The sequence below is a fragment of the Drosophila gunungcola genome (genome assembly GCF_025200985.1).
Source record: "Drosophila gunungcola strain Sukarami chromosome 3L unlocalized genomic scaffold, Dgunungcola_SK_2 000002F, whole genome shotgun sequence".
Taxonomy (NCBI): domain Eukaryota; kingdom Metazoa; phylum Arthropoda; class Insecta; order Diptera; family Drosophilidae; genus Drosophila; species Drosophila gunungcola.
In genome coordinates, this window is record NW_026453178.1 from 2,299,075 (window position 1) to 2,325,031 (window position 25,957).

Sequence of the window (25,957 nt, forward strand, 5' to 3'; positions counted from 1 at the left end):
TTTCATTATCAATATTACAAATTAGTTAATTCTCCGTCTTGATTACCTAGTAAATAAACATACATGCCTTACTTGCAAATAAAAATTATGTAAGTTACTTCAAAACAAGTTTTTAATTTGAAAACTTAACAAAGACCTAAAACACATGAAAAATATAGATATTTTTGAATTAACTTTCAGTTCAATTGGTAATAATTTAATTCGCAAAAAGCCGGCGTATAAACGTTGTGTATATTTGCAAAAATGCCTAAGGCCCAATAAAAATCCAGGATTTCCAGGTAAAACAAAATATTTATCTACGTTGCAGTTATTCATTACTTAAAACATCTTTATGTCCGTCCTCCGCTCCAGAACCTCAATGCACTGTTTGCTGTCCAGGCTGAGCACATGCAGTTCCCGCAGAGGTTTCGATTTCTCCTCTGCCGACTGGTTACTGCGCAGCGTTTCCAGCAGTAACAAAGCCGTTCCCCGTGCCGCCGTCAGCAGCTTGCTGGCATCGTGTATTCTAGCAAATCGAATCGAATGTGAAAGGTGTCAGATTTATGTTTATTGTGCAGTATATCATATTTCGGGATGACTCACCTCTTAAAGAGCAGCTCCGGACGACGCGTATACTGTCCAAAGAGAGCGAACAAATTCCGCGTCATGTCGTAATTGAATTGCGCTGCCCCCGCAGGTGCGAACTTCGTGTTCATGACCATGCTCTCGAGCATGAAGTCATCGATTTGATGGGCAATTAAGCGCAGCGTCTGGTTGAACAGATTGGCGGAGAGTTCACGCTCCAGATTGTGAAGCAGGGTGACCAGCACCTGGAACATTTCGCCACCGCTGGGCGAGAGGATGAACGGCTCACGGCTGTTCTGCTCCGGCATTGTGGGCCAGGCGTCATGGCGATAGCTCATCGATTTTGCCTTCATCTCGTTTGTGGCCTTGGTGGCCAGATTCCGCATAAGTTGCCTGGCCCAGTGCTCCATCTCAGCGACGGCATGTTCGAACACCGAGTTAATCTCCGGTGCATTTGGACCGGCTAGTGCCGCATGCAGGTGCAGATAGTGCACGTTTTCGCCCCATTCCCGCAGCACCATCACCAGGTAGTTGATGGCGTTCAGAACGGGAATGCTCGGCACGGCTCCGCTGCTGTGTAGCTGGACCAGACGTCGTCGGAAGCTATCGATCAGCTCCAGCTGGAGTTGCAAGAACTGCAGCTGGTGACCGGGCTGAATTAGTCCGTAGTAGCGATCCTTAATGGCGTCCAGCAGTCGCATAAACTGATCCGCACATCTGGGAATCTTCAAATCATCCTCAAAGGTGTTGGGATCAATTAGCTGGAACGGCGTCTCCGCCTGCAGAATGTCATCCATTTTTTCCGCACAAACTGAGTAAAGATTACATTATTAAATTAGAGCAATTGAGGACAGCGACCTTATCTCACATCGTTCTTCCAGTGAAATCCAGCGAAGCAAATACATGGGCTGTGTGATTACGGAGATGGCGCTGGGAAAACTCGCCGGATAGCCAAAAGTCTCTCGCAGTTCAGACTCAAAGGCCAGTGTCTCATCGAGCAGATGGGCAAAAAGGATTTCGTCCTGAGCAATCTGCTCTATGTCCACCGCTAGCTTCTCAATAGTTAGCTGCACCAGTCCTCGCATGAACTCCAGCTGTCGGGAATAATAGTTAGGATCTTATAGGACCTAGCATGCCATAAAAAGTACCCACCCTGAGATTGTAGTCCAGCTTGCCTGCCTTCATGGCCGCTGGCTGGAATGTTTTGCCCACAAAGAAGTGCGTCTCCTTGCCCCAGTTGAGAATCTGCGTGTAGAACCACTCGGGCTTGTCCAATCGGTTCGTTTGTCTGGCGCCCGTGAAGTGAAATGTGAAACGCTGGCGATAGGGCGCCAACAGGAGCTGTACCACCTGGTTGATTGGCTGGCACACGATGCTGGGCGTGAATGCTCAGCAGCGGTGCATGCTCTTCGGCCGGGGATTTGATAAGGAACATGTACTCGGCTAGCAGCTGGGCCTTGGCAGTGTCCCGAGAGGGGGAATAGTTGAGGGCCTGCTGCTCCAGATGCGCCCAGCGCATGCTCTTCAGCACGGCCTCAAATTCGCTGGACAGTCGCTTGAGAAGCAACTTGTGCCAGTAGGTGGCAGTACGTTCGGCAAAGGACTTCAGGGAATGGGCCTGCACGGCCTGCAGGCGTCCCACCACGCTGTGCTCGCAGTCGTTGCCCTCGTACAGGGTTAAGTAGATATTGACCAACTTGGCCTCGTCCTTCCCATTAATGGCACTGCCCAGGGCGGCGCTGATCTCCTGAATATCCTGAACCAGGCGCAGATACTGCGTCAAACGTTGCAGCTGCCGTACTTGCGCCAAATCCTCGGCCACGCCCTCCAGCGCGGGCTGGCACTCCTTTAGCTTCTTTTTCAGCTTGGCGCCAAACTGGGCCAGCTTCTCCAGCTCAAAGTCTATGCTCTCGCAGACCTGTTGCTGGCACTGGAAGGCGGATTTGTAGCAGGACACGTTCTGGGCATCCTCGAAGTCAAGCTGGTTGATTGGGACGGTTAAAAACCATGTTTTTTTCTATATAGTTATTCACCTTACCGTTTGGGACAAGACTTGGAGGCGCTCCTTGTAGTGGCTTACTAGGTGACTCGCCCGATGCAGCCGGCTGGCATCCTTTCCGATCTCCGCGTTGAGTCGCGCCACTATGCGCAACTCCATTTCGCTCAGCTTCGCATGCATTTTGCCGATGAAATTGCTAAAACAACATTTAATTATAAGCTAAAGGGGCCACGGAACCACGTATAAAAATAAATAATTGTGCCAGTGTGACCATGGCGCAAATGCATGAAAATCGCAATTTCCAGGTCCTATAGCTTCGCGGGCATAAAATTTTAAAATTTTCTTAGCAATATTTGTTTCTAACGACTGATTTTTTGACCCAAAATAAAAATAACAATATATTTTTTCTTACTCCTGAAACTCCTCTCGCAGATATGGTCACACACAACTCTTCTCGTGAATGCGGTCAGACACAAGCTGCTAGTGAGCTACGGTCACACTGTGAAAGCGGGCATTGTTTAAATGAACAGGTGTGGCGTCGTTTTTTGTTTCAGTTTTTTCTAACAGAATTTAAGTTGGAAGATGTTTACGCCCAAGCAGAAAGGATTCGGGAATGGCTTCATCCCTTCGCCCCAAACACCTCTCAGTTTCAGCCGGGAGCTGCGGCAAGTGCTGCAGGAGAGGAATCTCCTGACCGCCAAGTCACGCAGGAAAGGTGAGCAAACTAAGAAGGCGTCGCCAGGTGTTCCTGTCCTAAATTGACTTTTCATGCTCAGTTTGCTCCATGCTGGACAGCAACAACAGCAGTCCCATTGGATCACCCAATCCCGAGTCCGGAAAACGATTGGGATTCCGGCGGCAGGCCATCCAGGAGATAATCTCTTCGGAAAAGTCATATTTGGATCAGTTGGAGTTGCTGATGAACTTCTTTGTGCGTCCCCTAAAGGAACAGGCCATCATCGATTGCTCCAATCACACGCTGCTCTTCGGCCAGATCGAGATGATTCACAATTTGAATGGGGAATTCCTGCGGGAACTGGAGGCAAACATGGAGAATGTGGCGCATGCCTTCCTCAAGATGGCTCCCTTCTTCAAGCTGTACTCGGTGTACGCCTTCGACTATCGCGGAGCCCTGTTCATCATTCAGGAATTGATCAGCAAGAATCCGGTGTTCAGAAAGTTTCTGGAGCAGACCGAGAGTCGTCCTGAGGTGCAGCGTAAGCTGAACTCACTGATGATTGTGCCCATCCAGCGGGTTCCCAGGTATAAGCTACTCTTGGAGCAAGTACTACTCTACACAAGTCCCGCCGATGCGGATTACAAGCTATTGAAGGGTAAGATTTAAGAAATTAGCTTTCTCTGTCATCCAACTGATCACCAAATACTTTTAGAGTCCGTCAAGGAGATCGAGGCCACTGCCTGTCACATAAACACCTGTGTGGAGGAGCAGGAAATTACCCAGTATCTGATCCACTTGCAGAATTCTCTGGTAAATCGTACTCCCAACATTGTGAAGCCATCGCGACGGGTCATCAAGGAGGGCATTCTCCAGAAGATCACCCACAAGGGCACGGAAATCAAGCGCTACTGCGTGCTCATGTCGGACATATTCATGTACTGCAAGATGGTCAAGGAACGGGCGCCCAATACCGTGGTGGAAAACTCTCTGGAGTGCTGCTGTATTTTCCCTTTGAAGAAATGCAAAGTGTACGAAATGCTACCGGGCAACTTTAAGCTCACTTGCCAGAGCGATGGCATTATCTTTGGTAGCGGCGATGTGCAGCTGTCGCGCACTTGGGTGGGCTTCATCCGCGATGCCATAGATCTGCACGTACAGTGCCGCAAAACTCTGCGAAAGGACTCGAGCAAGAGGACGCCCATACGCAAAAAGGACATGAAAAAGTTCGGAGCCGATTATGTACTGAGTCCCAACAAGCGCAAATGCGTGAGTAGCTATAAAAGAGGATTGTCAAGATAAACGTTCATTGTGGTTTATGTATTACAGGAGTATGAGACTGTTTTTCGCAACAAGAATCGCAGCACAGATTCGGAGGAGGAGACCGAGGAAAGTGCCTGCTTTCCGCGCAAGCGAAAGGTACCCAGTGGTGTCTTAAAAACTCCAAATTCAAATCTACGGGGAATGGCACCCACTTCAATGTCGATGAAACCACCAGCTCCACCACCTCCTCCTCCCTTTCCTCTTCCTTCGAACGCAGTGCAAATGCGCCATCAGTCGGTCAGACCAGGAGAGTCAGGCTGCAAGGAGAATCGCATCTCCAAATTGTACAAAAGGATTGCCACCGGTGACAAGGTGGCCAATGTTCGGGGCATCCTCAAGCGCAGCAATGTGCCGGTGCCCAACAATGATCACGATCCCAGTTATGGGTTTGCCAGTCGCTACTCGGACTCAAAGTCTTATTTTAGAGCTCACAACGTGGACAACACCATTCCCACATTTGTGAAGCGCGAGGATCTGTTCAACGGGGAGAACATGTTTCCCGTACATTTAAGGAGCCAGGAGGAAATTTGCTCACCGCCGCAAAAGAAGCGGGTCAAGTTTGACGACACCTTGGATGCAGTGTCTCCGGTTCTGGACCAGAAACCCTTTGCATTCTCAAACGATGCGGTTGTCACACAAAAACCCGTTTCATTACGTGAGCGAATTTATGATTTCTTTGCCAATCTATTCTAGAACTAGATGACTTCAAACTTAATCATATATACATTTATTTATCGATCACAACATTAACATCAATAAAATCATTTACAATTATAATTATTTGGATTGCCGTAGCTGGCAGATCTTTTGCATGAAATCGTCGACAGCTTCTTCACTAATCTCCTCTAGCCAGCTGCCATTACGCTTAAAATGCGAGCCAATTATGACTGCCTGGGCATCCTTATAATAACTGCCAATGTTATTTTTGGTTACCCCGGAGCCAATGATCAGTGGAACCTTTACCTTGCCGGATAACTGCTGCAGATCTTCGGGACTGGCTGCATGACCTGTTGCCGTTCCCGTGATTATAATGCCATCGGTCATGAAGAACTCTGCCGCATGGGCGGTTTCCAACAGACTGACATCGGCGGTTATGGCATGTGAGCTGTGTTTCTTCTTCATATCGGTGAAGATCAGTACGTCCTCCGCATCGATGAGCTTGCGGTATCTTAGCAAATCCCCAGCGCAGGCATCCGTGTAACCCTCATCCGCCACGTGGCCAAAAACGAATCCCTCACTGCGGATGAACTGCAGATTGGAGGCTTTGGCAATGGCCAGGGCTTGTTTGTTGCCGCAGGCCAGGACCTGGACTCCACACGGAGTGCCTTGCGGCATCACATCGCGTACTGCCTGTCCCAGTCGGGTCATGCATGCCACTATCTCGGCACCCAGGAGCCTCTCTGGGACATAGGGTATATCATGCATATTCTCTATGAGCACGGCATCCTGTAAAGGATATTTTGAAAATTTATACGGAAAAGAATGTATCTTTTATTCTACCAATTGGTGTTTCTTGTACAGATTCGCCTCATAGATGGCCTTCTCAATAGTCTGCTTCCAGTTGCCGGAGTATCGTGGTGTTCCTGGTGTTGTGTTTCTGTATTAAAATCAATGGGTATTTACTTTTAGGAGCTTCTCTTACCTGGCAGCGCATCCACGTGTATCATGCCGATCACTTTGCATGTTTGCTGATTAAAAACCTTCAGAAATCGTTGCATATTTAAATTTTATAAGCGGATGCTGAAGAAAACAATATTATTTGCCGGTAAACAGCTGATAAACATACCAGGGATGGAGTGAACTTTGTATATGTTTTTAACCAAATATTTAATACATTTTTTTTCAAACAAAAACAAGTTTTTTAAGTCATATTGTAATAAAAACTAAATCTTTTGATTTTAAAAGTATAGGTTTTCTAACTAAAAATGTAAAGGAATTCCTAATATAAATTTGTTTAGACATTTATCTTTAAAATAAACATCTTAGATCTTATGATTGACAAAATTTAAGGTCTCGTGAAAAGACATAAAGTTAAATATTTAGATTTAAAGTATTTAAGTTCTATGTGGGATTTTACTAAGTGAAATATATTTTAAGAATTAAAAAAAAAAACAACTTTTAAATCTCACACTTAAGCCAACAAAATATGCCTTCAACCATAAATAAATGTATAGGCCTGGCATTTGAAACAAAGACCTCGCGAAATAACACTTTAAATAAATGGAGAGTGCAAACGAAAACAATTATGACACTTTGGCGGAACAATAGGGGCCGCTATCGCCCGCATGGAAACAGGAATAGGACTGAAAATAGCCGGGGAAATAGGAACTGGGGAAATCCGCCGACAAAGTCGCCGAACGAAGGGCTTCCCATTTGGGCTGTTCACAGCTTCTGTTGTTCCTGTCGCCACTCAATTACATTGTTTCAGGAGCGAGGCGCCCGTTGTCCTCGAGTTTGATTTGGTCGGGCTGGTGTTGTATGGGTATATGGCTATGGCATGGGTTATATGGAATGTGGGGATGGGGATAAAATAAGCTCGTGCCCACGTCTTACTGCCAGTGCTTAGCGGAAACGGTGTCGTTCGTTTGCTGCGCCCGACAGAATTTCAATTATCACAGCGTGCTATTCTCCCTTCGGTCTCACCTTCGATTTCCAAGCCCCTCAAGCCGACCACCAACCGCCCACTTCCATTCGCCATTTGTTTGTTTGTTCGGCATTGTTTTCCTTCATTGCGATGTGTGTGCAAGTCCTTTGTGCAAGTAACAATTGCGCTTTGTCCTGTTTACAATATGTAAAAACGATTGTTGTAATGGACTCCTCTCGTGCGGGTTCATTTGATCGAGTTCCTGTGTTTGCCCCATAAAAATGTGCAATCTAATTTAGTTTTGTTTAGTAATTGATTAGTTAACAAGGTCAAAAACATTACAGCATAGGGAAAAAAAAGCTCCTCTAACTTAGGAAGCACATAAGTCCGTTTAAATGCTCGAAATTAAAATTAAAAAAAAAGTCTATATATTTTTATTTAAGCATTTTAAAAATTTATTTTTAGTTGTAATGCCAGACCAGAGAGATTTAAGAAATCTGAGATAGTAATCCCTAAATAATGAAAATTAATTTCCGAGAGGTTTTTGATAACATCGAATTTCTTTTTCGAATTTTAGCTCGTTTCACTGCTTCCCAAAGAACCTGTGCAAATATCACAGGCAGAGTGCAAACTCTTTACCTGTTCGGCAAACAGTATAAATAATTTATAATCTCAGCCGAGCGTCCTTTCGCACTTCCAGCCCACATCCGGCCGCAACTCCCATTCCCCATTCCGCATTCCTCATTCCCTATTCCTCCTTTGCAGGACCTGTGTCCTCTGGTGTCGACTCACATGTACATATGTACCTACTTTGTTCTGCTTGTAGTTGCAACAAGTTGTTTCCGTGTTTGCCTTTGCCCCCGCCCTTGATTATGCGAGCTGCAAACAACCTTCTCCGTGCGTTTGTCTGTGCCGCACGGCGGTGGTAAACAGAAAACATAATGTGCAGGATATCCTCCCTGCAAGTCCCTCATCAGGACCCTCTTTTTTAATTAGCTGGCAGAACTGAGTTTAGGATAAAAGCACTAAAAGAAAAAATGGAGAAATTAACTACAATACAAAGATCGAACATATTTATTAGTAACAAGCATTACTAATATTTACATTCTTAGTCCTTATATAAATTAGTTATAATTAAAATTCTTTTAAATGCTTTTGCTGCCTTTGTAATTAGGAAAAATATTTTGTTTTATTAAAACAACTTTAATTTATGTAGAACTACAACATATTTAAAAAGCTACAATTTCAGCTAGCAATACTGCATTTCAACAAGGTATTTATTTTGTTCATAGTTTTTCAACCGTGCAGAATTTAAAAAAAACTTTCAATGCTGACGAAGCCAAAGAACCAATTACTGGCCAACTGATGAAAGTTGGCCAAAGGGAAAGCTTCTCGAGTTCGCACTAATTAAGCTGGCTGCAAGTACATAAAATATTATATGCTATACAATAACAAAAGGCTCTCCAAAAGTCAAAAACAAGCATTTGATAGCCATGTGAACATGGCCAAAACAATTCTATTCAGGGTAAACTTTTTATAGCCTCTAATTGGAAAGTTGCCGTCAGCCAGGAGTCATCCGCAGAAGAAGATTGGGGCGACAGGTGAGGCAGCCAGCCTCACCGCACAAACTTGCCGACAATCATTTGACAGGAGACAGTCGTTGGGGAACAGTTCTCGTGACGAAAACGAAAACTAAATCGGTGCGCCTCGAAAAACTCAACTCAACTCAGCCAAACGAGTTTTCCGTTAATCCCGTAAATTACATTTTCACACCTAATACCGCTCACCTGGGTGGAGCTGTTTATCATTGTCGAATCAGCGGCGACCATTTTATAAATTAGCATTTTAGATGTTCTCGCCCATTTTGCAGCGTTGATTTGCCATTACTCATGCGCCCCGTTGTCCCATCGAAAATGCGAAGGCCGACGCGTGAGAGAATTTGATAAATTCGCCATTTATTTGACATTTGAGCGTTTTCATTAGCCAGTGTAAATGCAATTAGTCAATAAATTGAGTGAATATTACCAATTTTCATGCGAGCGAAGGGCAAGGACACCGGCGAGTCAGAAAATGTGCGTGCTGCCGCTATCGGTGGTCATAATTCCTGGCGGCCACCACATCAACGCATCGATCATCATTGGACACGGGAGTGGGTAATAGACGGAACACGCAACCAGGTCAACAGCGCCGCTGCAAATTGGTAAATGAGCGAAAACATTGCCGAAATGTGAGCATGGAGGGCGGCATGTAAGCTGCCAAGCCTGCGAATCGATGGTCCACAGTGGGTGGTTGAGACAGGTGGGCAGTTTCCCCATCGGGCAAAATAAATTCACCAGCACAGCGAGATAGCAAGTTAAGTTCTGCCCTTAAAAGAGCAGATTTATTTGTTATTTTACATTTTAGCTCTTTCAGCTTTCAGACAAGAAAATATGGGCGCTAATGTTTTTGAAAATACATTTGGTCTTTTAATTTCCAGGAAACTTGTAAAGGAAACTGTTTCACAAATGAGCAATGCCAAAATTATAACCTAGAAAAGAAGAATATCCCAAAAAAGAAAATACCCCAAATATTTATCAAAATGACTATTAAAACGGAGAAGGGAAATTCAAAAATTAGGAATTCTTAAATTATTTATGTAGATATATAACTTGCATCTTTATTTTGATATTTATTAACTTCATTTGAAATGTATTTTTTTAATTTGTCTGCACCTATTTCGTTCATAAATCATTCCCTTTTAAGGGCATACCTTCAAAAACCGCAATGTCTTGAGCCACAAAATAACAATATTTTACCAGACGGTGACTTAAAATTGCACCTCCTAAGTATAACCAGCTTTATGGCTCTTTCCATAATGAGCAGTGGTAAATTTTAACCATTTCTCAGCGGTTTGGGTTGGTGCGTCGGTACTCCATTTAATGTCGTCTGCATTACAGCCTTGGCAATATTCCACTAAATGATTTAGGGGACAAAACTTTGCAGACAACGGGGAGCACCAAACAAAAAAGAGACAAGAGAAATTCAACTTTTTGACAATAAAAATACAAATATGGCACACCAAGAAAATGGTCTCCAAATTGGGACTAGGCGCATAAAGTGAATTTGCAAGCGCTGCATGAACAATTAAAGGCGAACAACACGCATACGCCACGTGTGCAAAATTTGTTGCACCTGCCTGGGGAGAAATAAATTACTCAATTTACCGTTTTGGCTGACAGGCTGGCAGACAGGCCAGCAAATAAAGCCATAATACTGACATCGAATTTTCAAGAGAACTTTAATTAAACGAAGCCACAGAGCGACGTTTTCGTGACCCCAGGTGGCAAATACATACGATGGCGCACCCTGGCGTTCGCACATCCAGTAGTTGACCAAGAAAAAGAGAGCTCCAAAGCAGACAGATGGATTCGGGGAGTGGCCACTGGCCCAGACATGGCTAGGTGGACTTTGGCCGACTATCGCCTCGCTTTATCTTGGCCAGCTAAAAATTGTCGCAACATGTGGCGCGCACCTTGAACTGCCCGCAAATGTATGCTATGCTTTTTCATTTCGCTTATATTTATTTGTTTTTTCTTCTAAGGAGATGGTCTCGTGAGTGTGCTTAAGCCAATGACTAGAGATTATATCTGACAGGGACAGACCCTGAAAGCCACAACCTTTTGCTGCTAGCTAGCTTACACTTTTTTCTAAGAACTTTTGCATTTTACCCTAGATTTCTGGGAAAAACAAGTCAATCTTAGTTTGCCATTTGATCGTGACCAGCTGCGTTTTGCTCATCCTTGACTTTCGACTTAATTCCTCTGCGTGTCCGTTGGCTTTTTAGCCGCCCTCTTAGGATGACCGGCTGGCCATCAGTGCAAAGGCATAATTAGTGAAAGTGATTTGTATCGGTTGACTTGGTCGGTCTAAAAATAAGTGGCATTTCAAGCGCACTTTAGCATTTTCCTGGCCATTTAATTTGCATTCCATCCCCTTCAATGCCTGCTCCTTTTATTACATCCTAAGTCGCTGTGGGTACCGACTTATCTTGGGCTTAATATGCAGCTCCGGGTTGGGTTTGCAGCGCACCTGGCTGTGTGTCCTTGCCAGCAGCAGCCTAATGAAGCTGGGCTAGTGCATTCTGCAGAAATACCTCCTGGAGGATATCATCGGCATTCCATTCGAGGGACTTGGGTATTTAGCTTCAAAATTTGGTTTTTTAATTTTTATATTCTTGTGGTTCATGCTCCAAAGCTTGAAACGTTCCAGCAACTTTGAATTTAAATGAGAAGAAGCCATTTTATTATGTGTATTTCCCTCTAAACCAGAAATTGAATATTTTATACTGAACAAATTAATTATTTTTGTTTAGTCTCTTACAAATTTGTAAAACAAAAGAGATATTTTCTGCTCACTAATTGAACTATTTTAGGTTTGTTTTCATTTAAAGAATTAAAATGCTTTTTGTTGCTGCATTTCAAACCATGTTATTTAATATCTGTTTTTTTTTTTTATCAAAATAAACGGAATATTTATTTTTAAATTTAGGTTTAGCCTTAAATTAAAGCCTTTAAAGGTGTACAATCCCACCTTAAGGCTTGCAGTATAGTATGCCTGTGTGTGGGGCAACCAATCAAAGTTCAAAAGTTCACATCATTGACAGCGAACAACTTTGGCTGCTTTGGCCCAACTCAAATTAAGAAAAGATAGCTGGCAAGCAGTAGAGACGCACAAAACTTTTATCATTTTCACAGTCCAAGGGAGCAACGAGAATAGTTAGTAACGGCGTACTTGCCTCCGCAATCCGCACCATACCGCCGGAGTCCTTTTGGCAAGGACTCTTGTTCATCTCCTTGATGTTGTCGCTTATTTAAGGAGCTTAATTTTGATGCCACGTTACCAACGGCAGCTGTTTGCCCTTCGCACGGCGAATCCAGTACTGGTGCAGTGTTGTCTTGGCCAACAGCCGGCACAATCAATCACTGACTGTGCTGCCAACAATGCATGATGCAAAAATGTGTCGCATTCGCACCTCCAGAGGCCCTTAAATGCCAAAGTCCCAAGCCAATCAAGCGCAAGGTATGACTGCAAATCTGTGGGCACGGAAAATGCCTTTAACTCCGGACTTTCTGCCTGCCGATGTGGATGCTACTGCCGCCGCCACTGCGACTACGGCCGGATCCGCTGTCTCCGTTGCTGAGCGCCGTGTACGCGAAGGCATGAAATTGGGTCACTGGGCGAGAGGCGGGGTTCCGGGTCGTGGCATTCCGTTCCGCACGGATTCAGATTCGGGCTCGACCCACAGACCCAAAAAAAGCTATCGTACAGGTAGAAAAAACATAGAGTTTTTCAAGTAAGCAACGGGAATTATTATTGTTAAATATTAAATAAGAAATAATTAGTTATTGTATTAAGAATTTTACACCAATTACTTTTTAACAATTTTGAAAATATTATAACATTTTATATAATTTTTAAGTTTTTCCATAATTGTGCATATATCTTTGGGCTCATTAAATGACAAGCTAGGGAAAATAAAACGATTTTCACAGAAAATGTATAATATTTATATACGGATTTTTATTTCGTATAAATTGCCTTTCGGAAAAAAAGGAATTTGGCATTCTTTAATTCAGGATTAAACTACATCATTGTGCATAAGCAAACTAATCAGAATTTTACAAATTTCGGCAACTAGTTTTACGTTTTAAAAAATTAAATTTAAATTATTCAAAACTACGATTTAAGTTACGAAATAAATTTTAAAGATGGTAAAAATATTGCATAATAAAGTATGTATTAAGCGAAATTATTTAATAATATTTAAAAAAAAAATAATATAATAATAATAATTTATAAAATGTATTCCTAATTTTTTCTTTGTGTTATCTTTAGCGGTAGGATGTGAGTGGTGCGTATTGGGGCGAGCAGGTGTGGGGTGGTGGGTTTTCGGTGGGTGGCGGTGGGTGGTCGGTGAGTGGCCAAAGCGCAGGAAGGAAGCCAACGCGCGCTAAGCGCCGTCGCTTGACGGAGCTCATCATAATTTTTGGGGCGCCATGGTGGAAAACCCAAAGGAAACAAAACAAATCTAAACGGAGCGAACAAGAGCAACATGTGAGGAAGCGAGAAAAATTTGGAGAGAAAAAGAGAGAACGGAAACAACACGGAGAGTAAAAGCTCCGGAGCTTTTCGAGTTTTCGGCGCTAACCTTCATCTTGAACTTCACAGAGAGGGGAGTCCGATGCTTGTGCGTGTGTGTGTGAGTATGAGTGGGTGGTTGGGAGTTCTATGTTTCATTTCTAGGCCAAGTACCGACCCTTTACCATCCTTGGCCATAAAAACATATGCAACAGGAGGGAGTTCATTCATGACCAACCCACACCATCAAGCAAGGAAAAAACGTAGCCTTCGCTTTCTACGTTTTTACCTTTTGTTTGTAAGGAAAAAAAAGGGTTCTATCCAAGGCAGTGCCTGAAAATTATAATTCTTTTATAATTTTTGGAGGGTCTTCAGAAATTAATATTAAATTTGTAATTTTATGACTTAAGAAAAGCTATATTTCACATAAACATATGTTATCATAATATTTAATACAAAGTTCTGAATATTAATCATAGTGGGAAAAATGTTGTGGTAAACATTTCGACAGTTCAATGTTGTCAATAAAAGAGTTGGCAATGTTATTATAAATTCCATTCTTAGCATAAACTTATGTTGTGTACTTTGAATTTATTACAGAAAAATATTGAGACATCATTTGAAATTCAAATACTTGTAACGGTTGAACTCCCCGTCGAGCTTTGTTCCAGAGAGTTGGGGACAACCCGATGCCGAAAACATCGCACTGACCCCTCTCCGAGCTTTCCACACACACACACACACACACAAACACAAACTCTCTCTGGCGCTCTCTCGGGCACGCACACCATCACCAGCTCTTATCAAATGGCAACGGCTGGCTGGAAGGCTGGCAGGCAGGCAGGCAGGACTCGCTTTAAGGATAGCACAGGAGCAACACGCGGCAGGAGCAGCAGCAATAACAGCAACAGCAGCAACAGTGCGATGGATGCAAGCAGCTTATAAGGTGAAACACGAAACTAGAGCAGCTCAGTTCGCTGTTGGCAGGCGTCGCCGAAGGTAGTGGCTCAACTCAACTTTCGGAACCAGCGCAGGAAGTCCAGTCGGAAGCAGAGGAGCCAGAGTCTCCCAGTCAGGAGTGCCAATCAAATCGAATCCTACAAGACCAACTACCCAAAAGTGTGAAAGTGAGTGCGCGAGTGTGCCAAGTGAAATGAAATTAAATGAAATGAAATGAAACGAAGCAAAAGTAAACTCGACCAAACTAAAACAAATTGAATAGAATTAAACTGAGAGGAGCAGCAGCAGCGGCAATTAAAAACAAATTGCTTGTGGCCCCAGGACGTGGGATATAAAGGCAAAAAGCGACGGGATCCGCCCGTTTATGTCACGCTGCATTTGCACATAATTGCAAACTGTTGCTCGACCTGCAGTTTCGCTTTTTATTGCCAGGCGATAAAATAAAAATCCATTTGGCCCGAAACCTCCGGCAACTGTTGCACATAGGACACCATACCATGTAGGACTTGGGACGTGGACACACGAACACACACAGTACAAAAAACTCTACACCACACTGCACTTGGGGGCCACAGAACATAACCATTTCCTTTACGATCTCAGCCTTGGTCATGCCCCATTAAATATGCTTCTGAATGTTTTGTTCAAGTTGAAACGGAAAGCGAGAAACGAAATACGAAATACGAAAAGTGCACAACCGAAAATTATGCTAAAATAAATATAACAAAAATATCCGCATAAAGGACGAAGCAGACTACAAAAAACTAAAACAAAAAAAAAAAACCATAAAGGAGGAGCGACTTTCATTCTAAAAATTTGCATCAGAATTTCCGAGTTCTGGTCAAGAGCGAGCAGCGTGTCAATTTATGCAGCCATAAAAGTTAAAGGGGAACTCGGGAGCACCAGAAAGGAGGAGCAGTGCCATTCACAAGGTGAGTCCTTGAATTACTACTCACTATGCCTGGGAAATGGTTCAACAGTTAACAATCTGCCAACGACATTGCCAATGCAATTAATGATAACAACCAAAGCATTCATTGGTTTTTAGGTATTGATGCCAGTCTTCGTTATTAATTTAAAGCTTGTAAATTCCACACACCCCAGTGAATTATTCATGGCTAACATATATGTATGTGCTATATATATATTATTAACACCTGAGGTCCATTGGGAGTTGCGAATGTCCAGCTGGAAAGTTGATTCATGGCTGATAACATCAGACAGAACGACCGAAATTGCGATTCGGGGATATAAAATCTGTTTTATTATGGCAATAAAGTATTCATGCAATTTTTGCAAATCAATATTTATGTTCACTCTCAGCCACCGATGCATTTGTTACGATAAATCGCGAAAAGTCGAATCTCCCAGGGCGTATACGTAATGCGTATTTTCTTTAATCATGGTAAACAAATATTGGCGCAGAGGAGCGATAGCTGGCTGTAATGTTTTGATGGGGTTTTGCCTTGGGCGACTTTAATGGCCGCTTCCTTATCGCGTCAAACTATTATGGCCACGTACACGAGTATTATGCGTATTGTATGGAATATGTCGTGCAATTTGCTGCCTTATATCATTTACCGTGGTGTCTGCGAAATGTGCAGCTGTTGTTTTTATGGCTTTTGGCTGGTGGTGGGGGCCTATGGGTATATCTGGGAAATAGAGCAACAAACCACCGTACATATGCTAGCAAAAACGTAAACAAGAACAGCAACAGGCGGATGGGTGTGGTATATCCACAGTTAATTAAAACTCAACTTCAATTTGGAATCTGTTCAGCCATAGATCCCTAATTAAATTTATGCAATGTCTGTGTCAACAAACACACACAAACACGGTCGTGCACTTCTATCGAAATGCAAATTTCAAATCAAATTAACCAAAGTAATTCCATTGTAGCCCACCTGGCGTATGAGTACCGCATATCAAGTGGTGCCATCTGTTTTGCTTGCTCCATTACAAAGGAAAACAATTAGGCGGCAAGATAAAGGCGAAGGAATAAGAAAGAGCAATCTAAATTAAAAGCTTTTTCACCGATACCCTTCAAAGTGATTAATATCCCGTATAAGCAATCAATTCTAAAAATAATCTCTTTAGCAAGGTAGACTTTTCATCCCATGCAAAAACAATCGATTCCAAAAATAATCTTCAAAGCTGAGTTAACCTCCCATCAAAGGGCATAAACCCCGACTTTTTGTAAGGGTATGACTAAAAAGCGAGACCGTGCACAAACAAAAAGTACGGGTCGACAATGGGTTTGGGGACAGGCTTTCATGACAACTTTGTTAATTAAATGAAGCACTTAACATCAAGACATATTTCACCCTTTATTTCGTTGGGCTGCGTTTTGTTGTCAATGTTTTTTTTTATTTTTCAGCTGACTACATAACTTGGTGCTCCATTTTAATGACTGTCCAGCTGCGAACTTCTTATCATAATTTCCATTTTGCTTCCGTTTGCTCTGCGCCACTTGTGTGCTTTATTGCTCCTCTTGGCCACGCCCCCACCAGCAATCCCGCCCCTCGTCCGATCCCTCGAACCAATGTCCTTAGACTCGCCATTTGAATGTGGACAACTTCAAAGACTTTCGTGGGGTATTTCATTAAAATCATTCTTGGGCGCTACGACTTTTGCCTTTTTCGCTGCTGCTTTGCATAAAGGTTACAAAACAAGTTCTCGTTCACTTTCATTCTTTAACAATAATTGCAAGAAAATTGTTTATTTCTGATGACAGTACAACTTTGCCTTCTCGTAAATATTTTTTGTTGCAGTTTTATTGCTGTTGGGCAATTACTTTTTTTCTTAGCTATTTCAATTGTTTTTGACATCTCTTGTTTGTTTGCCAGCTGCATTTGTTGTGGTTTCTGTGGTCGGAAGGTTAGGAAAAGGGCTTACAACCAGAGCAGAAACAAATGCACACGTTTTGCAGCACAACCAATATGTTTTCAAAGAAAAACCACACCTTTATTGCTTACAAATTTCAGATATTTTTTTTAAACCGAGGCAGGACAAAGCACAACCTGTAAAATGCAGATTTTTAGCAATAAGAGAAACTTTTGTTTCAACAGAAAGAATTTAGTTTTTTAAAACAAGAAGAATACATTTTATTTGTTGGGAAATTTTTTAAACCTCCTTTAAACCACAATTTTGTTTATTTTGAGTTAAAAATAATAAAATAAATTTATTTTTGGCTTAAACTAACTTAATATATGTTTATAAAGGTTACTAAAATATAGCAGATTGTGGCTTGGTATAAAGCCAAACTTTTTTTACATTTCATTTATGTTAAAGCTTTAAAATTAACTTTTAAATAAAGTTCACATATACATTATTCGAAAGGTCGAAAGATTTAATGGATTTAATGGATATTTGCGTAAAATGAAACCATTTGTAATACGATCTCATTTGGCTTTGTTAAGTTTGGAAACGCCCACTGGCAAAAGTTCTTTGCTGGTTTTTTTGGTATTGAACTACTACAAATGAAAGGTTGCCATGTCAATGAGCTCACTTACATGGGGTATTCAATTCATATTGCTCTAATATGTGACAATAAGTTTCCTTCATAAGCTCGATACTCACATATTCCCCCTCTGATTTCCGATGACCTCTGGCGGAACTGTCGCAAAATGTGTCGCCTGCTGTGTGCCCAAATATTTGTGTTATGTCGCCGACGATGAGCGTCAAATCAGAATTCGATATGTGCGACAGCCAAGAGACATATAAGATGTGTGAGCTAAAAGAATTCCCATTCCCATTCCCAGATCGAATCGAGAAATACCCTCATCGCGGCAGTTGAACGTTGAATGTTCGCCACATCATAGAGTCCTTGAAGGAGTTATTAGCATGCCCATTCAATTATGAAGGGTATGACAGAAATGGGCAATTAACCTTATCAAGGCGCTGCGTTCCAGCAAGACAAAAAATGTCAACCAAGCTGTGTCCTCAACATCGTTAAGATGTGGGAGTGAGGAAAGGCGACTGCAAAAAAAAAGCAAAATAAAAATAAATAAAACAGGACGAGAAACCGAAACCTGAAGCAGCTACGGTAGCCTAAAATATACGCCATTAGGCAGACGGAATGCCGAAGCAAAGGACTTTGGCGAAGAAGTTGAAGGGTGGGATGGAGTCCTTCAACGGGGTGGCAAAGGCAAAAAGCAATTTCAAATATTTTCGTTACCTGCTTGTAGAAATTTTTACGTTTTTCTGATTACGATGCAGGGCTTTTGCTACCTTCTTTTTTTATTGTTGTTGTGTAATTGTGCGCAACAAAAAAAATAGGAGAGACGCGAAGGACACGATGAAATGGGTTGAGGGTAAGGGCAAAAATAAGGGTAAGGGTAAGGAGTAGCAAAAGGACGGGCAAAACCCGTTGGGGAGCACTTAAAGCCCGACTCCGAGGCTCCATTCTTGACATTTGAAATGCAAAGAAGCAAAGAAGCATTGCATACTTTCCACTTCTGGTGGAGCAGAATGGAGGCAAAACATTGCATATTATAGCCGAGTGGAGATGGAGATGGCCAGAAACAGGTGCACTGGCATTTTGATGTAGCACAACAAACAGCTGCAGCGAAATGTTCCTCTCAAAGAACCGGGTTTGTCAACCATCCAGCAGGACGAAGATGTTTGTTTATTAACCATGGCACATTTATCTGAAGCAGCTGAATGGAATTTCCTGTTACGGAGTGCAGCAGAAGTCTAGAGTTGTCAGCAAAACCTTCAGATATAATTGGAATTTGTCTTAAAATTTTCACAATGCTTTCAAAAGTTGCGAACTACTTACACGAGTATGAGAGTGCGGAAACATAATAACTGTCAATCTCAAGGAAATCTAAGGATTACTTGAGTGGAGCTTTTACAAAGACCTAGCTTGTTAAGAAAACTAATTTAAAACTTTAATACAGCAAGATCACTAAATATGTAAGATAAGGCCATAGTTAGCTAAACTGAAAAGCTTTAAAACTAGCTTCTAGGCAATAAAACATATAGTCAGCGGTACTACAAAAATAAATCAAAGAAAAAAAAATTTAAAATCAGCTGTGTAATGTGTATAAAATTATGCAATATTATAGTTGTTAGCGGAGGTTGCATTAAAAAAAGGTTTTCAGTTTATATTGAAGTTTTTTAGAAGGCTTTATTATTATTTAGGTTTTGGTTTCAGCATAATTTATTTCGAACTCCATATAATGTTTATAAATTTATCTCCTTGACATAAGAGCGTCATGTCCTTGCAAAACCGGAATTATCCTGCGGAAAAGCTTTACGCCTACTGCTCTTCTAGACTATAAATAGACTCAGCTGCGGCGCCAACTGTTGCGCAGTTCGGAAAACTAAAAATAGCAGCCAGCTGTGCTCCTTCGCAGAGCGGCATTAAATCGAATAAATGCTGCTGCTGCCGCTGCCGATGAGACAAACCCGAATTATTCGACACGTTTCACTGTCCTGCACAAATGTTGACGTGTTTTAGTGTAAACACACACGCGGATGTGGATGGGATACCGCTACGCGTAAGCACTCAAATACACATTTGTGTAGTTGTTGGATGTTTATCAGCTTGTCGCATGATTGATTTATATGCCTTCTGGATTATTAATGGACAGGGCCAAGTCAATTGAAACGACTCCGCAAGACTTAGCTCATTCGTTATTGATGGCCTGCATGAAAGTGACAAACACGCTCACCGGGGGAAAATATCATCGAAATTGGACATCAATTCCGCTTTTTTATCATATCCAAATGGATCCTATTTGTGACCATTCAACAGGAATTTTTAGCTAAAATGCTTTAATGCAAGGTGCTACTGAATCTCTTGAGTTTATTATTTATATTTCAAAGGTAAGCAGGTCACGTGCTGTTTGCTACCAAGCACATTTTATTAAGCGAATATTTTGTAGCAACAACTCTTTATTCAGATTTTAGCAATCACGTCCGTACACCATTAAAATCTGGGGATTTTAAACCTCTTGTTAAGGTGTTTTTGCTCTTCAGTTATAACTTAAATATTTTCTTGCCATAAGGGAAATCCACTATCTGTTAGCATATGTGAATTATTGTTCTTCTTAAAGCAACCACTTAAGAACCAGTGATAGATCTCATCTTTTCATTACCTCTTATATCAATATTTTCTATTGATATGATTCTCCTAATTGGAAATGGCAAGATGGCACTGACGCAGTTATGTTTTTCTCTGTGCACACGAAAAAAAAGGGTAGAAAAACAAAGTGTAAAATTGAAGGTAGCTCGGTGCTTAATTGCGACTCCTCTGGGAGCAAGCGTCGCCCGGTTGACTTTGTTCGCTCAAGCAGAGCTGAAAAATGGAAAACGGCAAGGAATGCAAGCTGCGGAAGCGAGACAAAGTGAAAATTTCCTTTTGTTTCTATCCGGAGACCCGAAATACAAAAAATAAGATGAGACTCCACGGCAGATGGGACTCCCTAAGGTACACACAAGAAGAACTCACGCATGTGACAATTCCTCGGAGGACCTAAGTAAACCTGGTTGGGCGCAGCTGACTGTTTTATGGCTCAATCATAATTTTTCACACTGTTAATGTGCAAATGCGCCGTCAGACAGGAGGTGAGTTGGGTGGAAAAGAAAAGTTGGAGTGCGAGGGATGGCCACTTGGAAAAGCGGCAAACACTCAGACAGAACAAACACACAAGCGAAAGAGTGTGTGCGTGGAAAAGTTTTTCAAGTGTTAAATGAGATAACGTAAATATTGTGAGGCTGCCAGGACAATGGCTGGCAGTCCTCGTCTCATAGCAACACGTTGACAGACTGACAGCCACCTCATCCTCTCCAGTCATCCACTCCTCCACGGTCATAATAATTATTAAAAATAGCTGCCGCTGCTCGAAAGTTCTTAGGCAAAATGAACATTTTTATGGCCTGCCAGTGCGCGCCTTTCAGTTGGCAAAAAGTTTTCCTTTCGCTCGGTGTAATTTATTGTTGAACTGACGTTTTCAGTGCTCCTTTTTTATGCGGAGTATCTGCAAATATTTGCGAGTTCCTTTGACACTCGCAGGCGCAACACTTTTGGTCCTTCAACTTAATTGAGTTACAACAAGTGGAAGTCCCACAGGCGGCTGAAAAGTGCACAAATCGCTGTGGAAAAAGTAATATTGAGCTGCTGGGTCGGTTAGTTCAAGTGTTGCAGCCTAATGAATTGCCCGGATTGCATTGGTTTCATCGGGTTAATGTAGCGTTCTTCTGGCTTTTACCTACAGTTATTTCAGGCTGTCATTGGCCTGTGCTCAAGCCAAGCTGGTATAGTTTCTTCCATTCCTATTTGCTGATTGCTGTTTGCTAGCTCTGCAAATAGCAAATATTGATGGCTATACAGCACTGGGGAAAAAGAATACTAAGACTGCAAAAAAGAGCAAAGACATTAATTCTGCAGATATTTGTTTTATAATATTTCATAATAATACTTTAAGGTTGTGGGCAGTATAATAAAAAAACTTTTCTTAAAAAATTACCATCCCGAAATAAACCAAACAAAAATTTCATTTTCTGAAAAAGTCAAAGGTGTGCAAAACCAATAATATTACAAAATGATAATTTAATCAACTTATTATATTACTTGCATACTTTGTAAAAGGCGTTTCCCCGTTAATTGTGATCAATCACAAATTCTTAAGCCCTGAATTTTAATGCATAGCCAATGCTCACATTGCCTTATTTTCTTAAGTGTTAAATATTATCCTGCCCAGAGATGCTTCTGTATTCATATGTGTCTGGCTATAACAGGATATTCATCACATCGCAACCCCCTGCAATGCCAAATGTCAATTTCAATTTATTGAATATGTAAAGAGATCAGTCTCCCGAAGAGAGGGTAAACTGAAATAAATGGGCGTTAGAATATAAAATTGAAAACGATGCGATGCTAGCTGCGAGGACCGCCACTGAGTTCTTGTTGTCGGCCTCGTTTGGTTGCTTATTAGTTTAAATTGTAAACAGGAAGTGTTGCGGCACCGGATATAAGGCCAAGGCGCTTTTGGGCCAAGAATGCGAGGGAAGTGGGCGGATGCCAAGTCGAAGGAGTACTCAACTTGCCTTTCGCCTGTCAGCGGCAGGCGAGGAATAAACTTTTAAGCGAATGACAACAGCGGAAGCACTGTGCCAAGAGCTGCCTCTTCACTTGGACTTGGCTTCCTCCCCCCACGCCCACTCCGCCATCCTTTCTGGTTGCCGTTTGTTGCAACTGTCGAGCATTTAGTTAACTCTTGGCGGTGTCCTTGTCGCTGTCACTGAGTCGCCAGAGTCGTCAGTCAGCGGCGGAGGATGTCTTGGCCGCCAGGACATGGCGAGTCTGTTAGCCATCCAAGCCGGCGGCTTAAAGCTCAATGGGGTCTTTAATTTGCTCCTGCAGCTGCCAGTTCTCGACCCTCCTTCCCCTTAGGCCATCTCCCCTGATTTATTCAGCATTTTCCTGCATTTTGCATGAGCTGCTCATTGTTGTTGCCGATGTTATGGTGATAGTGTACGTGTGTTTGAATGCACGGAGGAAAAGCTCTGAATTTGGGATTATTTATCAAATATGCAGTGCATTCAGGGTGAAATATAAAACATACTGCCATACTTAATAAATAGTTTAGTTTTCTTCTAAAAAGGTTCGCTTAAATAAGTAATTTATGTCTGAGCTTAGATAAGTATTTTTATTTAATATAGGGACTCCAAAGACTTTAAATTGTAAATATAAATTAACATTTTTATTAAAAAATGCTGAATTATGGTAGATACTAAAGTTTTGTAAACAAATAACTAGCATTAGCATGTTAAAAAATTGTAAATGGTAATTAGAATTACAAGTAAAAAGTTTTGAAATATAACATGTTATAAATATTTTTTTCAGTGAATGTGCTTTGTGCTTTGGCATACTAAAACGCACAAATGCTTCCATTCATTCATTTCAAGCAGCTCTTAAAGTCATGCCAACGGGGCGGGTGTGTAATGTGTGAGCAGTCGAAAAACGAGCGGAGAACAAATAAAGTGGTAGGGGGAATTGAGACCAACAAGACAACAGAAATTAATTTAAAAATCCTTGAGTGAAGTGAAGGATCTCCAAATCGCTTAATTATATTAGCAAACATTAAGTTTAAAGCTTAAGTGGAATGGTGGCAGATATTTTTGAACATTGTGGGTGAGAGGGAGGAGAGTTAAGCTTCCGTCTGTTTTATTCGCTTTTATAGCGAATTTACAAAAGAAAATTGTTGCTATAACAATGACGGAGAGGAGCCCCCAAACGCTTACCATTCAGTGCCCTGGGCCTATTGTCTCGCTTTTCTTCGACACAAACCAAGCGCAACAATGCGTCGTTTTAGGCATTTATGGTGTTCCCAAAGTTGTGGCCAAAGCCCGATGATATAGACGTTGCCCCCTGGCAATGGTAATTGAATTTGTTTTTGCCTGCGAATCCTACAAGGTCCTGCCGTTGGGCCGAAATCAATCATATTTATGCAGTTACACGTACGACAGGACTGGCACCTTTCGTCCTGTTTGCGTGATTTATGCGTCCCCGCCTCCTTGACAACGTTGTGAAAGACTCCTGTGTTACTTTTTTGCCAAGTTGATAACCAAATTTCGAACAACACAAAAGTTGCTTTTGTAAGTTGACAAACAATGCGCATAATGCATGAGCAAAAGCGACCCTCTTACCCTCCCGAAAAATCCCAAACGCAATCACAATCACCTACTGGCCAAATTTGAATGCTTTTTGTTGGGCCCCACACTGTGTGGCAAGTGGCACGGACATGTTGCGGAATAACGGACAGCTTACTTGCGCATTAAGCTGCTTTCAATAACGTTGGCCCCAAGTACAAGTTTGATTGGAAAACTCTCGATGGGTCAGCGGAAGGAACAGGAGCGGAATAAGGATCAGGGAGTGGGGTCCATTGTCTGTACACTTGTTTTTGTCATATTTTGACCACTTTTTTGTTGCTCTCTGCCGTCGGACCTTGGCAAATCGATTGCCCAGAACGGGACAAAGGAATGTCATTAAAAAAGCAAGCATCCGAAAAGGCCATTGTTAATTCAACAAACTGGAGCCGAGTCAAAAGGTTTTGTCATTAAAATGCTCATTATTGCTAAAAGTAATCGCTTTTCGGTGTTATATCAATCAACTTAACGTCAAGATAAATCTGAGATAAATACTTCTTAACAAATTTAACTCATTTCTCTCAATTTATCTTTATCCTGGCATAATTCCAAATTTTCCATATCAAAACAACATAATTATAAACTTAATCACACTCTATACAAGCAAGAAAAAACAACATTTGTTATTTAAATGAAATGTAAATCTTAACAGAGGCTTCTGAAATCAATGACTATCCTTTAGAAATTCCTGTGAACTAACATTTTCTACTTAGAAATTCCCGTGAACTAACATTTTCTACTTGTCTAGACATTGGGTAGAAAATTAATGTGTTTCTAGACTTAAAACGACAATTTTCTGTATCATAACTCTCTAGCAACAGCCTTAATCTGACTTTCTACTTGTTTATAGCTGACATTCAATTTTCTTCTTAAGGTTAGGCATATGCATACTTTCGTCTGCATATTTATGTACTATATGCCCAATGTTGGTTACGCTTGGAAAAGGCCACAGAAATGCGCCACTCCATAAAGGTTAAAACTTTATAGCAGACAAAAGCAAGCGGCAGACAAATGGCCAACTTTTTCTACCTACAATTTCCCTTGTTTGGTTTCATTTTTTTTGTGAAAGGCCTATGGGCACAGGAGCGAAAGGGGGCAAAAGGACCAGAGCCAAACACGAAGACAGTTTAATGGGCTTTGACAACAAAAACATAAAAATTTAACTGGCATAGACAAGCTCTGGCAGCGTTGCGAGAAAGAGATAAACACACATTATATTATTTATTTTCCCTTGAATGTGTTGTTTGTGCATGAGAATTGTGTTTTGGTAATTTGTAAATCTCAATGTGGAATGCGGGAGATTGCTCATTTAGATGGCATATTTCAAAGTAGGCAAATGGTAATCCATTATAGAGCATGTGTTTTTCGGGATGTTTGTACGGTTCATTTGGGATATTATTGATCGAAGGCATTTATTATTTAGCATTTAGTTTGTAACAACCATATTTAAAAATGTATGCTTTGTTTGTCGTGTTAGACAAATAAAAACATTATTAATGTGGTTTAAAAAACAGAGTTTAGAAACCAATTAGAAAAATTTAAAATTGGTTACGAATTTAAATAATCTGGAATAAAAAATAAAATGACATGGATGAAGTGTTTAATTTTATTGATAATTTTAGATATTTCATAAAACCTCTGGGCATAGTAAAATAAAACAATCAGCAGTTCATGATTTGTTAAAATTGGATTTGGTTAAATGAAGGAAAAATAGTTTTTTAAGCTATCCAAACGTTTCTTATCGGATCTAAAAATTAAAGTAGTATAAATGTAAGTGCTGGGAGTGAAAAGTGGCAGATATCTTGTGTTAGGAAAATCATAATCATACCGTTTAAGCGATAATCGTAGACCGGCTTCCGCATAAACGAGTCGCGAGAGCTTTGTCCTTGACTGTCTGCCTGCCAGTCTGTTGCTTACCATTTTTTGATAGAGCCTGTCTGTCAGTCGTCCTTTCTCCGCGCTTATCCCCCTTCCCCTCTCCCTGCCCCCTAACCCCCTCCTCTGGCCTTTGTCCTTTTCATTTTCTCTGTTTGTCTAGGCAGCCATTTTGACTGTTGTTAGTGTTGCTGGTGTGCTG

General features: G+C 41.6%; 4 protein-coding genes across 6 annotated transcripts in view; 2 read left to right on the plus strand and 2 right to left on the minus strand.

Annotated features, from left to right (window-relative positions):
- Positions 1-180: 180 nt before the first annotated feature.
- LOC128257844 (RINT1-like protein) lies at positions 181-2,872 on the minus strand. The gene is given in 6 exon segments (XM_052989061.1): positions 181-505; positions 583-1,375; positions 1,433-1,658; positions 1,717-1,947; positions 1,949-2,545; positions 2,603-2,872. Coding segments are annotated over 6 exon segments (2,175 nt in total). The 5' UTR covers positions 2,744-2,872; the 3' UTR covers positions 181-318.
- Positions 2,873-3,020: 148 nt separating this feature from the next.
- LOC128257845 (guanine nucleotide exchange factor DBS) lies at positions 3,021-5,342 on the plus strand. Its single transcript, XM_052989062.1, has 4 exons — positions 3,021-3,278; positions 3,340-3,897; positions 3,955-4,508; positions 4,569-5,342. The coding sequence occupies exons 1-4, from the start codon at positions 3,146-3,148 to the stop codon at positions 5,253-5,255; spliced, it is 1,932 nt and encodes a 643-aa protein (XP_052845022.1). The 5' UTR covers positions 3,021-3,145; the 3' UTR covers positions 5,256-5,342.
- Positions 5,267-6,348, minus strand: LOC128257848 (uncharacterized protein F13E9.13, mitochondrial). Its single transcript, XM_052989064.1, has 3 exons — positions 6,205-6,348; positions 6,063-6,145; positions 5,267-6,008 (listed from the first exon to the last, which is right to left on the minus strand). The coding sequence occupies exons 1-3, from the start codon at positions 6,278-6,280 to the stop codon at positions 5,340-5,342; spliced, it is 828 nt and encodes a 275-aa protein (XP_052845024.1). The 5' UTR covers positions 6,281-6,348; the 3' UTR covers positions 5,267-5,339.
- Positions 6,349-14,204: 7,856 nt separating this feature from the next.
- LOC128257347 (BAI1-associated protein 3) overlaps positions 14,205-25,957 on the plus strand; it is a 50,496-nt gene continuing 38,743 nt past the window's right edge. The window contains exons 1-2 of one of the 3 annotated variants that reach the window (XM_052988323.1): positions 14,205-14,722; positions 14,873-15,155. The gene's annotated coding sequence lies outside the window, so the exon portion shown is untranslated. Of the gene's footprint in view, positions 15,160-25,957 lie in introns of all 3 variants that reach the window. The other 2 variants (XM_052988324.1, XM_052988325.1) reach the window with 2 other exon arrangements.

What these genes read in the sequence shown, in the direction of transcription:
- LOC128257845 (XM_052989062.1), top strand. Translation starts at nt 3,146, where the DNA reads ATGTTTACGCCCAAGCAGAAAGGATTCGGGAATGGCTTCATCCCTTCG. An exon ending in CGCCAAGTCACGCAGGAAAG is followed by an intron (nt 3,279 to 3,339) that starts GTGAGCAAACTA and finishes TTTCATGCTCAG; the next exon opens with TTTGCTCCATGCTGGACAGC. An exon ending in GTCCCAACAAGCGCAAATGC is followed by an intron (nt 4,509 to 4,568) that starts GTGAGTAGCTAT and finishes TATGTATTACAG; the next exon opens with GAGTATGAGACTGTTTTTCG.
- LOC128257848 (XM_052989064.1), bottom strand. Translation starts at nt 6,280, where the DNA reads ATGCAACGATTTCTGAAGGTTTTTAATCAGCAAACATGCAAAGTGATC. An exon ending in ACACGTGGATGCGCTGCCAG is followed by an intron (nt 6,146 to 6,204) that starts GTAAGAGAAGCT and finishes ACACAACACCAG; the next exon opens with GAACACCACGATACTCCGGC. An exon ending in TGTACAAGAAACACCAATTG is followed by an intron (nt 6,009 to 6,062) that starts GTAGAATAAAAG and finishes TATCCTTTACAG; the next exon opens with GATGCCGTGCTCATAGAGAA.